At 45.5% G+C, this 25,459-nt stretch overlaps 1 protein-coding gene across 10 annotated transcripts in view; it reads right to left on the bottom strand.

Annotated features, from left to right (window-relative positions):
- Window positions 1–25,459, bottom strand: part of dop1a (DOP1 leucine zipper like protein A) — a 254,369-nt gene that overhangs the window by 170,230 nt on the left and 58,680 nt on the right. For 9 of the 10 annotated variants that reach the window (XM_085982096.1, XM_085982093.1, XM_085982095.1 and 6 more), the window contains exons 3-6: window positions 24,722–24,903; window positions 23,700–23,870; window positions 11,496–11,685; window positions 5,194–5,292 (exon numbers count right to left, since the gene is read on the bottom strand). In XM_085982096.1, coding sequence (XP_085838222.1) covers window positions 5,194–5,292; window positions 11,496–11,685; window positions 23,700–23,870; window positions 24,722–24,903 — 642 coding nt within the window. Of the gene's footprint in view, window positions 1–5,193; window positions 5,293–7,340; window positions 7,486–11,495; window positions 11,686–23,699; window positions 23,871–24,721; window positions 24,904–25,459 lie in introns of those variants that run through there. The other variant, XM_085982092.1, reaches the window with a different exon arrangement.

Raw genomic sequence — 25,459 nt, 5'->3', positions numbered from 1 at the left:
GGCGACGAAGTGGAAAGGGACTTACCTGCAATTCGGCAGCACCTCAAGGACATCGATTCCTCCAGCGTCCAGAAGACTCAAGGAAGTTATAGAAACTGTGGTTTCACCAGCTGGCCAAGCTGGTGGCAGGTACTGCACTAATCCTTCCTGGGCGTCAGGCTGGGGCTCCAGCGTCGGGCTCTACAGCTGAGACAGGCAGCGAAATCGGAGGCAAGCAATAACGGACTGGGAGGGTGCACTCGGGAGACGGCCGGCGCGGCAAGCAGGTCAGCGTTTAGACCTCCGTCGGGAACGAGTCTCCAACAGTGAATAAACGGAAACCACAGTAAAACAGCGTTGTTATCGGTAGCAGCGGCAGGAAAGCGCAGGAAGCGCCATATCGTTGCTACAGAGAGAAGAAAAAAACGCGGGAAGCGCCATATTTTTTTTTTGAAATGCCTAAGTCTGGCAATATTGATGCTTTTGATAACGAAACAGAGCCTAACTTTGGCAATATTGATGTTTTTGATAAGATAGAGAATTGGACCACATATGTAGAAAGAGTGGAGGTGTTTTGCACCGCAAATGGAATAGAAGATGAAAAAAAAGCTTCAGTGCTTCTGGATCTAATGGGCGCAGAAACATACAAGCTGTTACGCAACTTAATCACGCCAGCCGAACCGATGGACAAGAATTTTGAGGAGATTGTTGATACCCTACACTGCCAATTCGAGGCAGGACTGGCAGATTCTCTGCAAGACAAATTCATCTGCGATCCCCTAAGTGTAGAAACACAAAAAAAGGTATCTTCTGGAAAAGATTTAACACTGGACAAGGCTTTCAGTGCAATAGGAGCGGCAAAGATACAACAAAGGCCACAGGACTTCGGCACCCATGAAATGACACAGGGTTTCAAGAGATGTTATCGCTGCGGCAGATCCAACCATGACCAGAGGGATTGCTGGTTCAAAGAAAAAGCATGCAGGCGATGCGGAAAGATGGGACACATTCCACGTGTATGCCGATCTGAAAATAAAAAATCTACTAACGGGAAAAGAATCAATAAGGAAAAGCACAGAAAGGTACAAATGATGACGGACAGTAGCTCCAAAGACCAGAAGAGCGATAGCGACTCCGGGAACAAGAGACTAAGCTCTCTCAAATTACATAATGTAATTGCCAATGAAGATTACCAGACCATTTGGGTTACCCTCATAATAGCAGGGTCCCCAGTTAAAATGGAGCTAGATACAGGATCAGCTCTAACCGTAATAAATCGACGAGATTACGAGAGGCTATTTTCGCATATACCTCTAAAAGACACATCCATTATCTTAAAAACATATACGGGGCAGAAAGTATACCCCAAAGGAAAAATAAAGGTGCCTGTGGTATACAACGGCAAAGAAATACAAAAGTTGTATTTATACATTCTACAAGATGGTGGTCCACCGTTGTTGGGACGTGAATGGATAAGGAAGATACGTTTAGACTGGCACTCCAGTCAGGCACTGACGGTGACCAGTAAGGAAAAAAACAAGGATGACATCATACCTGAACGATTAAAAGACATCTTGGCCAACGCCAAAGAAGTGTTTCAAGAGAAACTAGGAACCTTGAAAGGCATCACCGCCTCAATAAAAGTGGAAGATGCAGCAATTCCAAAATTTTTTAAGGCAAGACCGGTGCCATACGCAATACGTCCAGCAGTCGAGGCAGAGCTGGAGAATTTGGAAAAGGCAGGCGTATTATCCAAAATAGATTGGAGCGAATGGGCAACACCCATCGTTCCAGTCATGAAAAAAGCATTGAAAAATAACTCTGAGGAACAGAGAAAAATTCGCATCTGTGGAGACTTCAAGGTGACTGTAAACCCGGTCCTTCACACGGTACAGTATCCTCTTCCGAGGATAGAAGATATTTTCGCCTCACTATCCGGAGGAAAACGTTTCACAAAAATTGACTTGGCACAGGCATATCTACAGATGGAGGTTGAGGAGACCTCTAAAAAGTATCTCACAATAAACACACACAAAGGCCTGTACCAGTACAATCGACTGGTTTTTGGAGTAGCATCAGCTCCAGCTATCTGGCAAAGAGCTATGGAGCAAGTCCTGCAAGGGATTCCGGGGACTCAGTGTTACCTAGACGACATCCTTATAACAGGAGAAAACGACAACGAGCACCTTGCCAATTTGGAGCAGGTGCTCACTAGGCTGAAAGAACGGGGCCTACGAGCAAATCGCCCCAAGTGCGAATTTTTCCAAAATCAGATATCATATTGTGGCCACATAATTAATAAGGAAGGGTTGCATAAGTCACCTGAAAAAATTGAAGCAGTTATAAAAGCCCCAGCACCTGAAAATGTTTCACAATTGAGGTCATTCCTGGGATTAATAAATTACTATCATAAATTTTTACCGAACTTATCAACTATTCTACACCCTCTTAATGATCTTCTACACACAGGAGTGATTTGGAAATGGAACGAAGACTGTAAACGTGCCTTCCATAAATGTAAAGACTTAATCACATCCGAGAAAGTTTTGGCTCATTACAACCCATCACTACCAATCAGACTGGCGTGCGATGCATCCCCTTACGGCATAGGAGCGGTATTGTCCCATAGATTCCCTGATGGCTCGGAACGGCCGATAGCTTTTGCGTCACGCTCATTGAACTCAGCTGAGCGTAACTATTCCCAGATAGACAGGGAAGCACTCAGCCTGGTATGGGGAGTGAAGAAATTCAACCATTACCTACACGGACAAAAATTTACCTTGCTGACTGACCATCAACCCCTCATCTCCATATTCAACCCTAAGAAAGGTGTCCCCATTATGACGGCACAAAGACTACAGAGGTGGTCCCTTTTTCTAGGGGCACACCAATACGACATTGAATACAAAGGGTCAAAACAGCATGGGAATTGCCAATCTACTGTTGCCAACAATAGAAGAGGCACCTACAGTAGACCCAGTAGAGATATTCCACTCTACCATAGTGGAATGTCTACCGGTGACAAATTCTGCCATTGAAAGGGAGACCAGAAATGGCCCTACTCTCTCACGGGTCTACGATTTAACAATGAAGGGATGGCCAGCACACGGCGAACCACTGTTGCCAGCATTCTCGCAAAGAAGAGAACAGCTGTCAGTGTGCCGAGGAACCTTGATGTGTGGATCCAGAGTGGTGATTCCACCCAAACTCCAGGATAAAGTGCTAAAGGAGCTTCACGAGGGGCATCTGGGTGAAGTGAAAATGAAGAACCTAGCTAGGGCGTTTGTATGGTGGCCAGGTATCGATGGAGACATCGAAGACATGACCAAGAGCTGCCTAGGATGCCAGAAGGTCCAAAATGCTCCGCCACAGGCCCCTCTACATCCATGGGAGTGGCCCTCATCTCCCTGGCAAAGGGTGCACATCGACTTTGCTGGTCCATTTATGGACTCAATGTTCTTAATCGCAGTTGATGCACACTCCAAGTGGCCGGAGGTAATAAAGATGTCCTCCACCACCACGGAAAAAACCATCACAGTATTAAGGACCATATTTGCCAGGAATGGGCTGCCGGAACAGATATGTTCTGATAATGGACCGCAATTTGTGTCCGAAGAATTCAGAAAGTTCTTAAAGAACAATGGGGTAAAGCACTACACGTCCGCCCCATACCATCCCGCCACCAATGGATTGGCTGAAAGGTTTGTCCAGACCTTTAAGAAGGCCATAAAGGCCATGGGTAATGAAGACATAAAACTTCAGCACAAGGTGGATAACTTCTTATTTGCATATAGGAATGCAACGCACATGGTTACTAACCAAACTCCCGCCATGATGTTCTACAATAGAAACCTAAGATGCCGGCTGGATTTGGTCAAGCCCAACATCCGAAGGGACGTGGAGAACCGGCAGTTTCAGGGCATGAACGAAAGGCCAACTAGGGCCTTCCAGATAGGCCAACCGGTTTTGGCCCGGGACTACCGTACCGAGAAATGGCAGCCTGGAACTATCTGCACACGACTAGGACCACTGATGTATACCGTGGACATCGGAGAAAGCATAATAAGGCGCCATGCTGACCAAATCATCAAGTCATCCGAAAAGGGACAACCTACACCACCACGCTATACATCTAACGATGAAGTAGAGATACCCATATCTACCTCCGATCCGGTGATACTGGAACCCGATGAACCCGACACTGGCCTTCAAGCCGAATCAGCCTTGCCAGAAGAACCTACTACACCACCAGAAACTACTACACCCCCGAGGCGTTATCCGGACCGAGTCAGGAAGCCTCCTGAGAGACTAACTTATAATTAATTAATACAGCAATGTATATTATTTTGCATATAACATGTAATTAATAATTACTTAAAATATGATGTACTAGTTAGCTAGAAGGGGAGGAATTGTGGTGTATGTGCCTTTAAGAGCCCCAGGTGTGCGTAATGCCGGTAATTGCCACTTGGGCTATATAAGCCTGTGTATTTTGTATATCCTTTAGAACCTCCCCCCCAGACTTGCTTAGTAAATACCTATGAACCAACTCCTGTCTTCAGTGTCTTTATCTACACACGGACACTACAATACTGATCTAGAAAACTATCTTGAATGGATTCATGAACTCATCCTCTACACTAATACTGCAAATTTGCATTGCCCAGACTATATGAAGATTAAAGTCCCCCATAATTACTGTATTACCCTTGTTACATTCACCTCTAATTTCTGGTTTATACTCTGCCCAACACTAGCGCTGTTAGGGGGGGGCCTATAAACTACTCCCACCCACATTTTCTGCCTTTTGTTTCTTAGCTTCACCCAAACTGATTCTACATCTTGATTTTCAGAGCTAAGAGCCCCTCTCTCTACTGTCTTTATCCCATCCTTTATCAGTGCTACCTTCCCCCCTTTTCCATTTTGCCTCTCTTCTAAAAGTCATGTATGCTGGAATAGTTAGTTCCCAACCTTAGTAACTCTGCAACCACGTCTCCTTAATGGCTATTAGATCAACCCCAGTTATTTCTATCTGTGCTATTAATTAATCTATTTTGTTGAGAATGGGATTAAGTGCAGCGCTCTGAGAGCTAGTAAAGGCGCAGCGGGCTGAATGCCATTCTTCTGTGCTATAACATTATATGACTATCTGAATATCCTGCATATTATAGCTATGTATAACACTGCCACTAGTTATATTTCTAGATTTTATACCTGAAACAGATGAAAAGGGAAGCAGAACAGAATGAGATCCAAGGTGCTCCTCTGCACCAAGACACTGGAGTCCTGGACTGAAACACTTACTGCTTCAACCTACAGAATTGAACAAGAAACAGAAGCAACATTGTTAGAACCTTTTGTCTTACTTAAATAACAAGAGAGTGTTAAAACCACTCTGGATTAAAAATCAACTACGATTGTTAATTCAGCACATCATGGAATTCGCCTAAGCCAGTTTCTGCAATGAAGCTAACTGCCGAAACAAAATATTCAGAAACCAAAGCTGGCCTGTGCTACACTGCACTGGTACTTCAACAAGCTGCCACAAGGAGTGCCACGGTCTGCATTCACAAAAGCGTGTGGCATAGTGGTTAGCACTGTTGCCTCACAGCGCCAGGGACCCGGTTCAAATCCGGCCTCGGGTGACTGTCTGTGTGGAGTTTGCACATTCTCCCCGTGTTTGCGTGGGTTTTCTCCGGGTGCTCCGGTTTCCTCCCACAGTCCAAAGATGTGCGGGTTAGGTTGATTGGCCATGATAAAAAAAATTGACCCTTAGTGTTAGGGGGGGATTAAATACGTGGGGTTACGGGGTTACGGGGATAGGGCTTGGGTGGGATGGCTGTCGGTGTAGGGACCGGGTGCTAGGGTTTGGATGATCAGCCATGATCTCGTTGAATGGCGGAGCAGGCTCGAAGGGCCGAATGGCCTACTCCTGCTCCTATCTTCTATGTTTCTATGTTTTTAAATGGCCAGTTCTTTATCTCAGCCACACCAAACCAGGTTCTTCCCAAGGGAGGAGACAAAAAAGACCTCACAATGAAATTGGTTTAATAATAATTCTTTAGAAAAAAGTATTTTCTAAGGAATGGTGATGGCAAGACGACACTACAGCTTTAAAGTATTACTGCTAAATCTAACTAAATATGGCTAAGTACCTCTAAATAGTGATTAATTTACTGAATAATAAGCTTAGAGTGGATAAATCGCCTGGTCCAGATGGCTTGCATCCCAGGTTGCAAAGGGAATTGGGGGAGAAGTTAGCAGAAGGGCTTGCCATAATTTTCCAATCTTCCCCAGATGCGGGTGAGGTGCCCGAGGATTGGAAAGTGGCAAACGAGACATCATTGTTCAAGGGTGTAAGGACAATCCTAGTAACTACAGTTTAACATCAGTGGTGGGTAAAGTTTTAGAAACAATAATCAAGGAAAAGATTAACGTGCACTTGGAGAGGTTTAAGCTAATTAAGGAGAGCCAACACGGATTTGTAAAAGGCACATCGTGTTTGACTAATCTAATTGAATTTTTTGAAGAAGTAACAGAGGATTGATGATGGGAATGCAATGGATGTTGTCTACATGGATTTTAGGAAGACGTTTGACAAAATACCACATAGAAGGCTAGTTAACAAAATTGAGGTTCATGGAATAGGTGCGTCAGTGGCAGCTTCAATAAGGAATTGGCTTAAGAACAGAAACATAGAAGATAGGAGCAGGAGTAGGCCATTCGGCCCCTTGAGCCTGCTCCGCCATTCAATGCGATCATGGCTGATCATCCAAATTCAGTACCCGGTCCCTGCTTTCTCCCCATACCCCTTGATCCCTTTAGCCTTAAGAAATATATCCAACTCCTTCTTGAATATATTTAATATATTGGCCTCTACTGCCTTCTGGTGGTAGAGAATTCTACAGGTTCACCACTCTCTGGGTGAAGAAATTCCTCCTCATTTCTGTCCTAAAAGGCCTTAGACTGTGACCCCTGGTTCTGGACTCCCCGACCATCGGGAACATCCTCCCTGCATCTAGTCTGTTCAGTCTTGCCAGAATTTTATAAGTTTCGATGAGATCCCCTCTCATTCTTCTAAACTCCAGCGAGTACAAGCCCAATCATCCCAATCTCTCCTCATACGTCATTCCTGCCATCCCAGGCATCAGCCTGGTGAATCTTCGCTGAACTCCTTCTATAGCAAGAATATCCTTCCTCACATAAGGCGACCAAAACTGCACACAATACTCAAGATGTGGTCTCACCAAGGCCCTGTACAACTGCAGCAAGACATCCTTGTTCCTGTACTCAAACCCTCTCGCTACGAAGGCCAACATACCATTTGCCTTCTTAACTGCCTGCTGCACCTGCATGCTTACCTTCAGCAACTGGTGCACAAGGACACCCAGGTCTCGTTGCACTTCCCCTTCTCCCAATCTATTGCCATTCAGATAATAATCTGCGAGTTGTGGTAAATGGCTGTTTTTCAGACTGGAGGATGGTAGAAAGTGGTGTCCCCCAAGGGTCAGTGCTGGGGCCACTGCTTTTTTGATATACATAAATGACCTGGATATTGGAATACAGAGTAGAATTTCTAAATTTGTTGATGACACCAAACTTGGGGGTGTGGCAAACAGTGAGGATGATACCAATCAACTGCAACAGGACATAGAAAGGCTAACAGAATGGGCAGACACGTGGCAATGGAATTTAATACAGGGAAATGTGAGGTGATGCATTTTGGCAGAAGGAACAGGGAGAGGCAATATACACTTAATGGCACAGTTTTAAAGAGTGTGCAGGGACAGAGGGACCTGGGAGTTAATGTGCATAGGTCCCTGAAGGTGGCAGGACATATTGAGAGAGTGGTCAGCAAAGCATATGGGATCTTGGGCTTCATAAGTAGAGGTATTGAGTACCAAAAGTAGAGAAGTTATGCTGAACCTTTATAAAGTGCTGGTTAGGGCACAATTGGAGTATTGCATCCAGTTCTGGTCACCACACTTTAGGAAGGATGTGAAGGCACTTGAGAGGGTGCAGAGGAGATTTACCAGAATGGTTCCAGGGATGGGGGATCTTAGCTACAAGGACAGGTTGGAGAAGCTGGATTTGTTTTCATTAGAGCAGAGGAGGTTGAGGGGTGATTTGTTAAGAGGTGTACAAGATTATGACGGGTTTGGATACGCTAGACGGGGAAAGGCGGTTCCCACTAGTTGATGGTACAAGGACTATGGGACACACATTTAAGGTTTTGGGCAAGAGATACAGGGGTATGTGAGGAAAAACTTTTTTACGCAGCGAGTGGTGAGGACCTGGAACTCGCTGCTGACGCAAGTGGTGGAGGCGGAGACACTCAATGTTTTCAAGGGGAGACTGGATAGGCACTTGAGAGAAATAAACTTGCAGGGCTACGGGGATAGAGCAGGGGAATGGGACTGACTGGATATGCTCTACAGAGAGCTGGCACGGACTCGATGGGCCGAATGGCCTCCTTCTGTGCCTCTATAACTCGAATACTTCAGAATTATTCCCTGCAGAAGTTCAACAGTTTAGGCTGGCAACTACTTTTAGCACTCGGTAACTTCAGTCATACAAATCTGACCATCTAGTAAAATATTATGGTCCAGATTTATGCATTTATTTATCATAAAGATAAAAATCCTCATTCATTAAACATTATTTGATATCACCCAGTACCTAAAACATTATTGCTGGAGACATTACGATGATTTTATTTGGACAATATTATCCAAACATTTTAAAGATATTTGGTCACCTTGCACTTCCTACATTATATCCACAGAAAGGAAGCCTTTTTCAGAACAGCGCACACATTGTTCTGTAATTGTGCGCCTTTAGTACCAGACACAGATTTATTTTTGCAACAGCATAAGAAAAAAGTGAATATCATGATGCACTTTGATATCACATCCCAGATCCTTCAGTACCACTGCTCCTGCACTGATATCACCCCCGCCCATTGCCCATCAATACCACTGCTCCTGCACTGATATCACCCCCGCCCATTGCCCTTCAGTACCACTGTTCCTGCACTGATATCACCCCCGCACATTGCCCATCAGTACCACTATTCCTGCACTGATATCACCCCCGCCCATTGCCCTTCAATATCACTGCTCCTGCACCGATATCACCCCCGCCCATTGCCCGTCAATACCACTGTTCCTGCTCTGATATCACCCCCGCCCATTGCCCTTCAGTACCACTGCTCCTGCACTGATATCACCCCCGCCCATTGCCCTTCAATACCACTGCTCCTGCACCGATATCACCCCCACCCATTGCCCTTCAATATCACTGATATCACCCCCGCCCATTGCCCTTCAATACCACTGCTCCTGCACCGATATCACCCCCACCCATTGCCCTTCAATATCACTGATATCACCCCCGCCCATTGCCCTTCAATACCACTGTTCCTGCACTGATATCACCCCAGCCCATTGCCCTTCAATACCACTGTTCCTGCACGGTGATATCATAATCACATTTTTCTTTATTATCGACTCTACTACAGTGTAATCATACCCCACTGTTCTTTAGTACCAATACTTGTGCACCATGATTTACCATTTACCAGGATGTGAAGGGGGAGAATTAATTAACCCCTTTTGGACATAGAGTTAAAACTACAAAGGCAGCAATATGCAGAGATCACTAAAGCGGCTCCAGGAAACTTTGATACTAGCAGGCCTTTGGTTTGCAAAAAGAATTGAAGAGGAAGAAATGAGGCAAATCCCACAGGAACAAAGGGCACAAGACGACTAAGGCAGTTACAAAAGACAGGGCACAAGGTCTCGAGAGGGTCTGCACCCAGAGTAAATGAGGCCTACAAATTCCAATTGTCCATAAAACCAATTGAGATAATTGCATCTAGTTTTAACATCACAGCGAAGCTGAATACAAACGGACAACTGTTGATCATTGAGGCCTGTTAACTATTGAGGCCTAGCAACTGGGGGGGGGGGGGGGGGGGGGGCGGTGGGGGGGTGATTGATCAAAAATGGGACAATCCCCTAACTTATACTCACGCCCCAACTAGTAAGAACCATACAAGAATGGGACTTCATGGCAGGTCCAGTACTGCAGTCGACGAGAGCCTAACAAAGCTCCCGCTAAAGGAGGGCGTCTCACTAGAAGAATAGTCAACTGCCGCGCGAGAGCTGATCACTCTGCTGCCTTGATACTGAACTTCTTGGTTTAAAGGTTGTATGTATTACTTGATCCTGTATTTATGTTTGTGTAAATTGTTTTAATGTTGTGCCCAATGTTAAATCATTAAAAGGTAACTTTGATTGATTGACATAGAGTGATTTGCTTTGGCTGGCTACTGTTCAGCTCCATGAATCACTGAAATATCTGCATCCCTACAGATGGTACCAGAAGAGATTTACTGGAATGGTACCAGGGATGAGGGAATTGTTTTATGTGGAGACTGGAGAAGTTGGGATTGTTCTCCTTAGGAGAAAAGGTTGTGGGGAGATTTAATAGGTGTTCAAAATTATGAGGTGTTTTGTTAGAGTAGATAGAGAGAATCGGTTTCCACTGGCAGGAGGGTCGGTAACTAGAGAACACAGATTAATTGGCACAAAAGGGAGGTGAGGAGAATTTTTTATTACTCTGCGAGTTGTTACGATTTGGAATGCACTGCTTGAAAGGGTGGCGGAAGCGGATTCAAGTGTCATTTTCAAAAGGGAAGTGAATATATACTTGAAAAAAAGAATGACTGCAGGGCTATGGGGTAAGAGCAGGGGAGTGAGAATAATTGGTAGCTCTTTCAGAGAGTTGGCATAGACACAATGTGCCAAATGGCCTCCTTCTCTGGTGTATTATTCTATGATATCAAGTCCCATTACTCAATAGCAATGCTCATCAGAATAAAGGCACTTTAATTCACATAGGACTTAGTCACTCACAAGTTGCAAGTTCTTCCTCACAAAAGTGATAAGAATGTTAATCCAATTCAGAGGGACCTATTTATCTGCTGTGGTGTGGAGATGCCGGTGTTGGACTAGGGTGGACAAATGTAAGAAGTCACACAACACCAGGTTATAGTCCAGCAGCTTGGACTATAACCTGGTGTTGTGTGACTTCTTACATTTATTTATCTGCTATAATTGCACAGGTTTTACACTAGAGATTTTAAAAGATTTCATGACATATGTTTTGACGCAAGAAAACTACTAGGCACTTGGTCTAAGCGTTAAACAAAGCTTTAATCAACTGTTTTACAACATGGAGGTCTAGTTGTGTCCTTCACTAATTCCTGTTAAGAATGTCCTGCGCAAGCTGGGCCCGTGCCCGAGTATTTATAGTCTCCCTGGACAGCGCCACCCACAGGCCACTCAGTTGATTCATGTCACGTTTTAAGCAATGTTACATCAAATACTCATCTTGATCTATCTGATGAAGTGAAATATTCTTACTACAGCTTTCAAACTTCATTCAATATGATATAATTATTGATTTATGCAGAGAAGGATCTACAGACTAAGGTATGAAACTGTCAGTACCATCAGCTCGATGTCACTGCCAATAATGTAGAGTTGGTCCTCCATTGAAAGCTTCCGGTTCAGATGAGAGAGCACAAAGGTGATTCCAGGTAACCGCACAGCTGGGCTGGTCAGAATACTCCCCCAAAGAGCACTGTAAAATGCAGACTGTTCCACTGCAGCCGCAACTTTCTCCAGCAATGTATTTGCCCTGTATGTAAAGAAAGGCCATTCAAATAATCTTAGCATACAAAAAGCATTGGTCTAGGTCTCTTTTCAACAATTTCATTCATCAACAGTGACCAAACCCTTTCCTCCATGCTTCTCTCTCGGAAATGTATTGGCTGCAACTAAGCAAGTCTAAATGTTCTGCACCTTCTGGACAGAGATTTGGAGCAATAGCCAAAAAGGGAGGACAGGTGAGATTTGGTTGGTTCCGTTTGGTACCTGGCTACCAAATAACTGCTGCTCATTCAATAGCAAAATACTGCGGATGCTGGAAATCTGAAATAACAGAAAGTGTTGGAAACACTCAGCAAGTCGGGTAGCATCGAGGAGAGAGAAAGAGAGTCAACGATTCGGGTCGAACCCTTCGTCAGAGCTGCTGCTCATTGTTTGCCTGATGATCCTTTTTTGGAGTATTGTGATTAGCCTGTGGAACAATCTGGCTAAAATATCGCCTCTATCAGTGCTCCCCAGCAACCTGTGAGCTTAACAATAAATGACATCTCAAGGACAAAAAGTGAGTATTTTCAATTGAATGGACTACAAAAAATTATCTTCAAAAATATATTACCAGAGCCATAAACAGAATATAAATTGGGAATGTTAAATATTTACCCCCCCCCCCCCACATTAAAATAATGCAGATGCATTGATGCGCTATCAATTACTCATAAAAGACTGAGAGTTAAGAGAGTAACTAAAGGCTTTTATTAACAAAAGAATGAAGGTCTGCCTCGAGTGGTCGACCGGTCCAGAATACAAAGGGCTGGGGAGCAGTCACCTTTATACTAGGACTTGTGGGAGGAGTCAGCCGAGGCATGTACACAGTGGAATACAAACAGTGGTTTACCACATGCATTTTTTTTTAAATATTCGTTCCTGGGATGTGGGCGTCGTTGGCAAGACCAGCATTTATTGCCCATCCCTTATTGCCCTCGAGAAGGTGCTGGTGAGCCACCTTCTTGAACCGCTGCAGTTCGTGTAGTGAGGGTACTCCCACAGTGCTGTTAGGGAGGGAGTTCCAGGATTTTTGACCCAGCGACGATGAAGGATCAGCGATTTTTCCCAAGTCAGGATGGTGTGTGACTTGGAGGGGGTGGTGTTCCCATGCGCCTGCTGCCCTTGTCCTTCTAGGTGGAAGAAGTCGCGGGTTTGGGAGGTGATGTTGAAGCGTTGGTGAGTTGCTGCAGTGCATCTTGTAGATGGTACACACTGCAGCCACGGTGCGCCAGTGGTGGAGGGAGTGAATGTTTAAGGTGGTGGATGGGGTGCCAATCAAGCAGGCTGCTTTGTCCTAGATGGTGTCAAGTTTCGAGTGTTGTTGGAGCTGCACTCATCCAGGCAAGTGGAGAGTATTCCATCACACTCCTGATTTGTGCTGTTGGATTGCAAAAATAGGCCTGTGAATCAAAGACTGAATCCGCTCGTCTTTAAATATATTAACCAAAGCTGTAGGGAGGGCTGTAGTACTAGAAATCATATTCAAAGGATGTTTAGCTTCACATATTAGGAAATATATATACAGTAAAATGAACATGTAGCATTTAGGTAGCTGCGAAGCATGCTGGGATACTTGACCATCATATTAACCCTCTTAACCAAGTACTGTAGGAATAACATATTTACTAGACTCTTAGTCTCTGTCTTTGTTATTACCAGTGTTACAGAAGCAGTGTTTAATGCAGCTGGCCTTCTGAGAGATAAGCGGAACTGAACTTCATAGGGAGTCGGCCATTTCTATCTCTGCCTCAAACACCTTATCTTCCTTTGTAATGTCTGCTCGCAACCAAATGCGGACATTGTTTATCATCTCAAGAATTAAGCGACCTTGCTCACAGAAGCTAGAAACTGTTATGCTGTATGTCAGAACACTTCAGGGCGGCTCCCGACATTGAGTGACTAATCACGCCAACCAATAAGGGAGTGACACTGTTTGTATGTGTACGCCTACTTTTGCAAATTAATGGGCGTTACCTATCGAAAGGTATATCAAGGCTTGTAGATTGTATTTCGTAGAGAGGAAAGGTTCGATTCTGGGGAAATCAGCCTCTCTCCTTTGTGCACAAACTTTTTAGCTATTTACTAATAAAACTTTTACTTTATTCTCAATTCCGTCTCAGTCTAGAGAATCTCCAAATTCGAATCTAACAGTGCCTTGTAGATGTGGAAAGGCTTTGGGGAGTCAGGAGGTGAGAGACACACCACAGAATACCGAGCCTCTGACCTGCTCTTGCAGCCACAGCATTTATGTGGCTGGTCCAATTAAGTTTCTGTTCAAAGGTGCCACCCAGGATGTTGATGGTAATGCCACTGAATGTCAAGGGACGGCAGTTAGACTCTCTTGTTGGAGATGGTCATTGTCTGGCACTTGAGTGGTGAGAATGTTACTTACCACTTATCAGCCCAAACCTGAATGGTATGATTTGGACAGGTTGGGTGATTGGGCAGATGCATGGCAGATGTAGTATAATGTGGATAAATGCGAGGTTATCCACTTTGGTGGCAAAAACAGGAAGACAGATTATCTGAACGGCAATAGATTGGGAAAAGGGAAAGTGCAACGAGACCTGGGTGTACTTGTGCACCAATCGCTGAAGGTAAGCATGCAGGTGCAGCAGGCGGTTAAGAAGGCAAATGGTATGTTGGCCTTCATGGCGAGAGGATTCGAGTACAAGAGCAAGGATGTCTTGCTGCAGTTGTACAGGGCCTTGGTGAGACCACATCTTGAGTATTGTGTGCAGATTTGGTCGCCTTATCTGAGGAAGGATGTTCTTGCCATGGAGGGAGTGCAGCGAAGATTCACCAGACTGATACTTGGGATGTCAGAAATGACGTATGGAGAGAGATTGGGTCAATTAGGCTTATATTCGCTAGAGTTTTCCTTTGTGCTAGGTTGGACTCCAGCCAGTGAAGAGTTTTCCCCGATTCCCACTGACTTCAATTTTACATGGGCTCCTTGATGCCACACTCAGTCAAATGCTGCCTTGATGTCAGGAGCAGTCACTCTCACCTCACCTCTGGAATTCAGCTCTTTTGTTCATGTTTGGACCAAGGCTGTCATGAGGTCTGAAGCAGAGTGGTCCTGGTGGAACCCATAACGAACATCGGTGAGCAGGTTATTGGTAAGTGCCACTTGATAGCACTGTCGACGACACCTTCCATCACTTTACTAATGATTGAGAGTAGACTGATGGGGCGGTAATTGGCCGGATTGGATTGGACTTGTGTGCAAGAAATGCTTCCAGTTGCTCGAACTCACCCTGAGGGTTTCGGAGTTCGAGGGGCAGCTGGATTCACTGCAGGGCATACGGGTGGCTAAGTGTTTCCAGGATCGCAGGTTCCAGGAGGTGGCCATCCCACAGCCAGATAGAGTTCAGAATAGCAAGTGGGTGGCCACCCGGAAGGGTAGGAAGAGGCAAGCAGTGCAGGAATCCTCCGGGAGTGTGGCACTCTCAAACTGATATTCAGCATTGAATACCAGTGAGGGTGATGACACCTCAAAGGAGTGCAGTCCCGAGCCTGGCACCGTGAGGCAAAGGACTGCACAGGGGCTACCGCAAAGTGTAGGAATGCAGTAGTAATTGGGGACTCGATAGTCAGGGAGGGCAGACAAGCAATCCTTCGGGTGCTCCGGTTTCCTCCCACAGTCCAAAGATGTGCGGGTTAGGTTGATTGGCTATGATAAATTGACCCTTAGTGTTAGGGGGGTTAAATACGTGGGGTTACGGGGATAGGGTGGGATATGTAGGGGTTACGGGGATCGGGTGGGATATGTGTCGGTGCAGGCTCGATGGGCCGAAATGGCCTCTATCTGCACTGTGGGGTTTCTGTGTGTGACGCCAGGCCCGTATGGTGTGTTGCCTCAGTAGTACCAGGGTAAGGGACATCACGGAGAGGGTGCAGAACATTCTGCAAGGGGGGGAAAAAGAGAAGAGGGAAGAGCCAGAAGTAGTAATCCATGTCGGAACCAACAACGTAGGGAGGAAGAGTTGAGGTCCTGCAGTCAGAGTTTAAGGAGCTAGGGAGGAAGTTAAAAAAGCAGGACCTCAAGAGTATTAATCTCCAGATTACGCCCAGTGCCACATGCTAGTGAGAGTAGAAATAGGAAGATATGGCAGATTAATGCATGGCTAAAGACATGGTGCAGGAGGGAGGGCTTCAAATTCCTGGGACATTAGAACCAGTTCAAGATGGACGGTTTGCAACTTAACAGAGCTGAGACCAATATTCTTACAGCAGGTTAACTAGTGCTGTAGGGGTAAGTATAAACTAATTCGGCAGGGGGTTGGGCAAGATGCAGTATTAAAAAGTAGAAACAAGGTGCAAAGGACTGGGAGAGCCAGTAAGAGAGTTAGAAATAATACAGAATTAGGTGGGACCATAGAAAATAAGTTAGGTTTGGAGTGCATGTGTGCAAATGTGGTTAATAAGGTGGTGAGCTGCAGGCACAAATAGCAACGTGGGACTATGATGTAGTGCCGATAACGGAGACCTGGCTCAAAAAAGGGAGGATTAGCTGCTTAATATTCCTGGGTACAAGGTATTCAGGAAAGATAGGGAAGGAAAGAAAGGGGTAGCAGTTTTGATTAAGGAAAATATTAGTGCTAGAAAGAGAGAATGTCCTTGAGGGGACAAAGACAGAATCTATTTGGTTGGAGTTGAGAACCAATAAAGGAGCTCTCTTTCACTTCTTTTGTCCGATCGCAGCCCTGCCTTCGATCTATTTTCTTTTCTTTCCAGTTTTGAAGAAGGGTTCGACCCGAAACGTCAACTCAAATTTCTCTCCACGGATGTTGCCTGACCTGCTGAGTTTTTCCAGCATTTTCTGTTGTTATTTTGGATTTCCAACATCTGCAGTATTTTGCTGTCGTACTAGTGTTTGGTTCACTGCCACACCTCTTCTAGGAATGCCTACCTTGAAGAAGTTCTGCTCTTCTCTTCGACGGGATCGCCGTTTGGCTCTTCAACCTTGTTCATCTTCATTACTTTCAGTTTCCCTTCTTGTGTTTGATCAGGTATCTGCCAAGACTCGGTTTCACAGCCACATCATTTTCCTCAGCAACTGTCTCCGGTTCCGACTTATTCCACGTGGGTTCCAACTAAACTTCCACCCTTCGTGCTTCGGATCCACCCAGGATTACAAATATCTCCAAGATATTCATCGTTCCTCGAACTACTGCTCTCGCCACATCTTGAGATCCACGCTCAACGCCATGCGGCGCCACATGAACACTCTCGACCTCTCTCTTCAGCAACACCGGCGCACTCTATCTCAAAGCTGTCCAGGTCCACAGTTCCATTTCATCCTTCGACTCATCAGACGCTTTAACAAAAAACTTTTTTTCTTCCTCTCCGATGTCAAGGATCGCAAACTTCATCAACTCTTGGACACCAACGCCCCTCCGGAACCTTCTTCCCCTTCACTTTCCTCTGACCCCCCTTCTCCCAATCTCACCCCCTGCCGCGTTTTCTCTATCCCCTCTGACCTTCCCCTCTCTGACCCTGAACGATCAGTCCTCAGCAAAGACCTGAGCTTCATCCCCTTACGCCCCCACCTCAATGAATTTCGAGCTCGGCACGATGTGGAGCTCTTTTTCCGCCGCCTTCGTCTCCGTGCCCACTTCTTTGGCCAGGTGTCTTCCCCCCCGCACTACTGACCCTTTCTCCCGCTTGCAGAATTCCCGTTCTACCTGGACCCCTCCCCCTGGCCTCTTACCCTCTCTAGGTCTTTTCATCGCTAACTGCCGCCGTGACATCGGCCGTCTCCATTTCTCTGCTCCCCTCACTCACTCCAACCTACCTCCCTCTGAACTTGCAGCACTCCATTCTCTTAGATCCAACCCTGACATTGTCATTAAACCCGCTGACAAGGGTGGTGCTGTTGTTGTTTGGTGAACTGACCTCTACCTAGCGGAAGCTGAACGCCAACTCTCCGACACCTCCTCCTACCTCCGCCTGGACCATGACCCCACTACCGAACATCAAACCACCGTTTCCAAGACTGTCACTGAGCTCATCTCCTCTGGAGATCTTCCCCCCCGCTGCCACCAACCTCCTAGTTCCCCAACCCCGCTTCTACCTCCTTCCCAAGATCCACAAACAGAACTGCCCTGGTGGACCCATCGTTTCAGCCTGTTCTTGCCCCACGGAACTTATTTCTTCCTTTCTTGACTCTATCTTTTCTCCCCTTGTCCAGTCTCTTCCCACCTACATCCGCGACTCTTCGGACGCCCTCCGCCACTTTAACAGTTTCCAGTTTCCTGGCCCCAACCGCTTCCTTTTCACCATGGACGTACAATCCCTCTACACCTCCATCCCCCACCAGGATGGCCTGATGGCACTCCGCTTCTTCCTTGAACAGAGGCCCGACCAGTCCCCATCCACCACCACCCTCCTCCGCCTGGCTGAACTTGTTCTCACATTGAACAACTTCTCCTTTAACTCCACTCATTTCCTCCAAATCAAAGGTGTTGCTATGGGTACCCGCATGGGTCCTAGCTATGCCTGCCTTTTCGTGGGCTATGTGGAACAATCTTTGTTCCAGTCCTACTCAGGTCCCCTCCCTCACCTCTTTTTCCGATACATTGATGACTGTATCGGTGCCGTTTCCTGCTCTCGCCCTGAACTAGACAATTTCATTCACTTTGCCTCCAATTTCCACCCTTCCCTCACGTTCACATGGTCCATCTCTGACTCTTCCCTTCCCTTCCTCGACTTCTCCGTCTCCATCTCTGGGGATTGGTTATCGACCAATATTCACTACAAGCCCACTGACTCCCACAGCTACCTGGACTACACTTCCTCCCACCCCGCCTCCTGTAAGGACTCTATTCCATTCTCCCAGTTTCTCCATCTCCGCCGCATCTGCTCCGACGATGCCACCTTCCACACCAGTGCTTCAGACATGTCTTCCTTTTTCCACAACCGAGGATTCGCCTCTACCGTGGTTGACACTGCCCTCGACCGTGTCAGTTCTATCTCCCGCACTTCTGCCCTCACCCCTGCCCCTCCCTCCCGGAACCACGATAGGGTTCCCCTTGTCCTCACCTTTCACCCCACCAGCCTCCACATTCAACGGATCATCCTCCGACATTTCCGCTACCTCCAAAGTGATCCCACCACCCAACGCATCTTCCCCTCCCCTCCCCTTTTAGCATTCCGTAGGGACCGCTCCCTCCGAGACACCCTAGTCCACTCCTCTATCACCCCAAACAGCCCTTCCTCTTCGCCTGGCACCTTCCCGTGCAAGCGGAGGAGATGTAACACCTGCCCCTATACCTCCCCCCTTCCCACTGTCCAGGGCCCCAAACACCCCTTCCAGGTGAAACAGCGATTTACTTGTACTTCTTGCAATCTAGTATACTGTATTCGCTGCTCACGATGCAGTCTCCTCTACACTGGGGAGACCAAACGCAGATTGGGTGACCGCTTTGCGGAACACCTCCGTTCAGTCCGTAAGGGTGACCCCGAGCTTCCGGTCGCCTGTCATTTTAATTCACCGCTCCATTCCCACTCGGACCTCACCATCCTTGGCCTCTTGTATTGTTCCACGGAAGCTCAACGTAAACTCGAGGAACAGCACCTCATCTTCCGATTTGGCACTTTGCAGCCTTCCGGACTCAATATCGAGTTCAACAATTTCAGATCATAACCTCGGGCCCCATTAATTTTTTACCTGTAATTTTTCCACTCCTTTCCCCCCCTTTCCTTTTGTTTCACTCTCCCACCTGGCAGCTATCTCTTGCCCTGCCAGTACACTTCACACCTAATCTCAGCCTATTACCATCTCGTCTGGCTTCGAACACCTTTTATTGTCTCCTCTACTTCTTTTGTCTCTTTCACTTCTTTTGTCTGATCGCAGCCCTGCCTTCGATCTATTTTCTTTTCTTTCCAGTTTTGAAGAAGGGTTCGACCCGAAACGTCAACTCAAATTTCTCTCCACGGATGTTGCCTGACCTGCTGAGTTTTTCCAGCATTTTCTGTTGTTATTTTGGATTTCCAACATCTGCAGTATTTTGCTACTTGGTGTATTTTATAGGCCACCAAATAGTGGGAAGGAGATAGAGGAGCAGATTTGCAAAGAAATTACTGAGAGCTGCAAGAACTATAGAGTTGTGATAATGGGAGACTTTAACTACCCCAATATTGAATAGGACCGTGATTGTGTTAAGGGCAAAGGGGAGGAATTTTTGAAGTTTGTTCAGGAGAATTTTCTTGATCAATATGTTTCCTGCCCAACGAGGAAGCATTGTCCTGGGGAATGAAGTAGGTCAAGTGGAGATTGTCACAGTTGAAGAGCATTTTGAGAATAGTGATCATAGTATCGTAAGGTTTAGATTAGTTATGGAGAAGGACAAGGAGCAATCTAGAATAAAAATACTTAACTGGAGGGCGGCTAATTTCAGCAAATTGAGGGGGGATCTGGTCCGGGTAAATTGGTGTCAAAGACTGGCTGGTAGAAATATAATGGAGCAATGGGCAGCCTTTAAAGAGGAGATGGTTCGGGTGCAGTCTAGGTACATTCCTCCAAGGGGGAACCAAAGCCAGAGCTCCCTGGATGAGGAAGGAGCTAGCGAGTAGGATGAAGCAGAAAAAGGAGCATATGACAGATGTCAGCGTGATAATACAAAGGGGAAATCAGGCTGAATATACAAAGTAGAGGAGAAGTGAAAAAGAAAATAAGAGTGGCAAAGAGAGAGTATGAGAATAGATTGGCAGCTAACAAAGGGGAATCCAAAGGTCTTCTATAGGCATATTAACAGTTAAACAGTTGTCAGAGGAACAGTGGGACTGATTAGGGACCAAAACAGTGGAGGCAGAGGACATAGCAGAAGTACTAAATGAGTACTTTGCATCAGTGTTTACCAAAGACTGAATAGGACTTTGCCAAAGCTATGTTAAACAAGGAGATAGCTGGGATACTGGATGAGATAAAAATAGATAGAGGAGGTACTGGAAAGACTGGCGGTAATTAAAGTGGATAAGTCACCCAGTCTGGATGGAATGCATCCTAGGTTGCCGAGGAACGTAAGGGTAGAAATTGCAAAGGTGCTGGTCACAATCTTCCAATCCTCCTTAGATACAGTGGTGGTGCCAGAGGATTGCAATTGTTACACCCTTGTTCAAAAACGTGGAGAAGGATAAACCTGGCAATTACAGGCAAGTCAATTTAACGTCGGTGGTGGGAAAGCTTTTAGGAGGGTCAGAGGGATCTGGGTGTGCAAGTACACAGATCCCTGAAGGCGGCGGAACAGGTGAATAAGGTGGTAAAAAAGGCATATGGGATACTTGCCTTCATTAGCCGAGGCATTGAATATAAGAGCAAGGAGGTTATGATGGAGCTGTATAAAACACTGGTTAGGCCACAGCTGGAATACTGTGTGCAGTTCTGGTCGCCACACTACAGGAAGGATGTGATCGCGTTAGAGGGGGTGCAGAAGAGGTTCACCAGGATGTTACCAGGGCTGGAGCGCTTCAGCTATGAAGAGAGACTGGGCAGATTGGGTTTGTTTTCCTTGGAGCAGAGGAGGCTGAGGGGGGACATGATTGAGGTGTACAAAATTATGAGGGGCATAGATAGGATGGATGCTGAGGAGCTTTTTCCCTTAGTAGAAGGGTCAATAACTAGGGGGCATAGATTCAAGGTAAAGGGCGGGAGGTTTAGAGGGGATTTGAGAAAGAACTTTTTCACCCAGAGGGTGGTTGGAGTCTGGAACTCACTGCCTGAAAGGGTTGTGGAGGCAGAAACCCTCACAACATTTAAGAAGCATTTGGATGAGCACTTGAAATGCCATAGCATACAAGGCTACGGACCAAATGCTGGAATATGGGATTAGATTAGACAGGGCTTGATGGCCGGCGCGGACACGATGGGCCGAAGGGACTCTATGACTCTATGACTCTAAACAATAATCCAGGAGAAAATTAACAGCCACGGATATGTTAAGGGCAAATCGTGTTTGACTAATTTGATTAGGTTTTTTGATGCGGTAACAGAGAGGGTGGGTGAGGGCAGTGCAGTAGATGTTGTGTATATGGATTTTCAAAAGGAGTTTGATAAAGTACCACATATTAGGCTTGTTAGCAAAACTGAAGCCCTTGGGATAAAAGGGGCAGTAGCAGCATGGACACACAATTGGCTAAAGGATAGAAAACAGAGAGTTGTGGTGAATGGCTGCTTTTCAGACTGGAGGGAGGTATACAGTGACGTTCCCCAAGGTTCAGTACTAGGACCACTGCTGTTTTTGAAATACATTAATGACTTGGATTTGGGGGCACAGAGCACAATTTCAAAATTTGCAGATGATACGAAACTTGGAAGTGCAGTAAACAATGAGGAAGATAGGAATAGACTTCAAGAAGACATAGACAGGCTGATGGAATGGGTGGACACAGGGCAGAGGAAATTCAACGCAGAGAAGTGGGAGGTGATACATTTTGGTAGGAAGAATAAGGAGAGACTACACTCACACTAAATGGTACAATTTTAAAGGGGTGCAAGAACAGAGAGACCTGGGGGGTGCTTGTGCACAAATCTTTGAAGGTGGCAGGACAGGTTAACAAAGGAGTTAATAAAGCCTCTGTGATCCTGGGCTTTATAAATAGAGGCATAGAGTACAAAAGCCAGTAAGTTATGCTAAACCTTTATAAAACACTAGTTCGGCCCCAATTCCAGGCACCACACTTGAGGAGGACATGAAGGGTTTGGAGAAGGTACAGAAGAGATTTACTAGAAAGGTTCCAGGGATGAGGGGTTACAGTTATGTGGAGAGACTGGAGAAGCTGGGATTGTTCTCGGAGCAGAGAAGGCTAAGAGGAGATTTGATATAGAGGTGTTTAAAGTCATGAAGGATTTAGATAGAGTAAATAAAGAGAAACTGTTTCCAATGGCTGAAGGGTCAGTAACCAGAGGGCACAGATTTAAGGTGATTAGCTAAAGAACCAGAGGCAACAGGAGGGAAAACTTTTGACGCAACGAGTGGTTGGATTTGGAATGCACTGCCTGATAGGGTGGAGGCAGATTCAATCGCAGCCTTCAAAAGGGAATTGGATAAATACTTGAAGGAGAAAAAATTGCAGGGATATGGGGAAAGAGCGGGGGAGTGGGACTAACTGGACTGCTCTTCGAAAGAGCCGGTGCAGACTCGATGGGCCGAATGGCATCTTTCTGTGCTGTACCGTTCTGTGATTCAATGATCTGCCCACACTACCTTTCTTTCTGTCTGCAAGCTGGAATATCAAGTCAAAGAAATTCTACCTTGTTAGAGCTTTGCTGGCTCCCTACTGGATGAGATAAAAATAGATAGAGGAGGTAATGTGGTGGGATTTGGCCCACCACCGCCTCAAGACAACTAGTAATTGGGTAATAAACAGCACTGCTCACATCTGGAGAATTAAAAAATCTATACTGGCACATGGATCTGAAATATTACTTTGTAAATATGGGGCAGTGTGTTTCTCTCTGCCAGGTGGCTGCAGCAGATTAGCATTAATTATACTGACCCGTGGAAAGTCCCACTGCTCAACCGGTCTACATGGATGCAGGATTTGCATATCCATTAGCCTCCAAAGATTAAGCAGACTCCCGTAGGGGCTTGGAGGAGGTTATCATAGTGACTTTTAGGAAACTTAACCAATGACGAGCTGCGAAAATTCACTTAGAATTACTATGGAACTTGCAATACTACGCTACACTTACTGCCTACCAAATCTAACTCATACACTTAGTTTTAAAAAGTTATTTACTTCTCAAATACTAAAATACTTGCATTTATATAATTCCTCATCACACAACCATTGCAAAGCACTTTACACAATTAATTACAAGTGCAGTGATCAATACTGACTATATAGTTAGCATTTATTTACTATTAAAAATGCCTCCAACTGAATGAGGCAAATTTATGTAACTTGACTGAAGTAGTAACTTCCAAATATCTTGACTGTTTATCTCCCTGGGAGGTTTTTATTCATACATGCAGTAAACAACTGCCTACTCACCTGTCATAGTACTCCGAGCCTTCTTCCAGGCCAGGTAACGTCCCGGTCAACAGTCCTTGCAGTCCTGGCTTCAGCGTTTTACCCAGAGGTAAGAAATAGACTTCATACAAGCTCAACAGCGCAGGTTTCACAGACATGGCTGCATTGGCAAGAAGAGGGAAAAGGCCAGAACTGTGGAAAGAATAAAATAATTTCCAAACATTCAGGGTTGTTAAGAATCAGTTTCTCTCCTCCTCTCCTGAAGGCACTAACTCCTGCAGGAAATATAGTTTTACAGCCTCCTGTATTTCAGCTAAATAGCCATTTTTCAGTGAGCCTACAAACTGAGGGCCACCAGGTTCTTTCACTGTGGATGGCATCACAGCGAGCCAGAATGTTCAATTAGTGGCTGCATATGGACACTTTCTGGCGGCAGGAATCCACAATTGGAAAATCTATCTAAGTCTAGCAAACTACTTTGGGGGCGGTGCGGTCAAGGCTGCATTTATTGCCCATCACTAAGTTGCCTTGAGAAGGGGGTGGGCCTTTTTCTTGATAGGAATTGTTTGCAATCAAGTGTCAATCACGTAGTGAGAGACTAGAATCATACGTAGGCCAGACTGGGTAGCGATAGCAGGTTCCCGCCCCTGAAGGACACTGGTGAACCGGTTGGCTTTTTATGTCAAAGTGGTAGCTTTTACAATCAAGTGTGCCAGCCCACAACCTGCCATGTACAGTACTGGTTTGTTAGTGCAGCACCATAAACACTGCACCACCATATTCACTACTGTTATTTTAAAAATGGGTCAACATTTAGTATTATTTGTACAAATTATGTGGTAGGCAGTGTTAAATATTCAACTTTCACAAGACCATCGTACCCAGATGCAGCAATGTTGCACGCAGGTTTTACAGTCAAATTACTTGCTCAATATTTTGGATATTATGGTGCCACATTGCCCGTAATTATTCATCCATTTCTAGCTTTCAAACATGCAACTCCCATTTTTTTTAATATAAACGATAATTAACATATAGCCCACCTGTACAAGAAGAGATCTTTGGCCAGCCTTTTGGAGCCAATGATTTTAAAGATGATCTCATAGGTTTCTAGGGCTTTTCGGTGAACGCCACTAGGCAGTGCTGGGTGAAGACACTGGGCCAGACGCTTGCCAATAGTTAGCTTCTTCGGGATCACCTGGTACTTTGCATTGTTCTGTAAAACCTGTAAATATAATAATTGATGACCGGACACAGGATATTCTATAGTGAGACTGTAAGCTGGGCTCGGAGTTCAAATCCGCATGACTGGACTGAGTGAGTTTTCTCGAGTTGTACAAATCTTTTTAAAATTTTCTCTAATAATGCACAACTCAGAAGCTGCACATATCTGCATCGCAAATTACAAATACAATTGTATTAACATGAAACAAGACAGAGGCAATGCCAGTGCAGAAGAGAATGCTGGAGACAGAGAATCTGTCCTTCAGCTTAAGAGAGACAGACACCTGGCCAAATCAGCAATGGCATAAAACTGGCATTAACATGAGCTTAATTTAAAGTGAACACCAGTTCTGCACCCAATACTAGGCCAGGGAATAACTTTTTTAAAAAAGGCCAGTTTTTAGATGCAATATGACCTATGTGCATATGCTTTAAGCTAGATACTGTATAATGTACCAACCCATTTCTTATTCACTAGCATAAATTGAATTTCTAATTCAAGTATGCAGTGTTCCCTCTATTAGTCTTAGCAAACCAAATATCTTAGTGCCTTGGAA

This window comes from Somniosus microcephalus, chromosome 3 (assembly GCF_052327205.1).
Source record: "Somniosus microcephalus isolate GS21.2 chromosome 3, FLI_Smic_1.0, whole genome shotgun sequence".
In the NCBI taxonomy this organism is placed as follows: Eukaryota; Metazoa; Chordata; class Chondrichthyes; order Squaliformes; family Somniosidae; genus Somniosus; species Somniosus microcephalus.
Note: the sequence above shows the minus strand (reverse complement) of the source record. Positions and strands in the feature narration are given on the sequence as shown.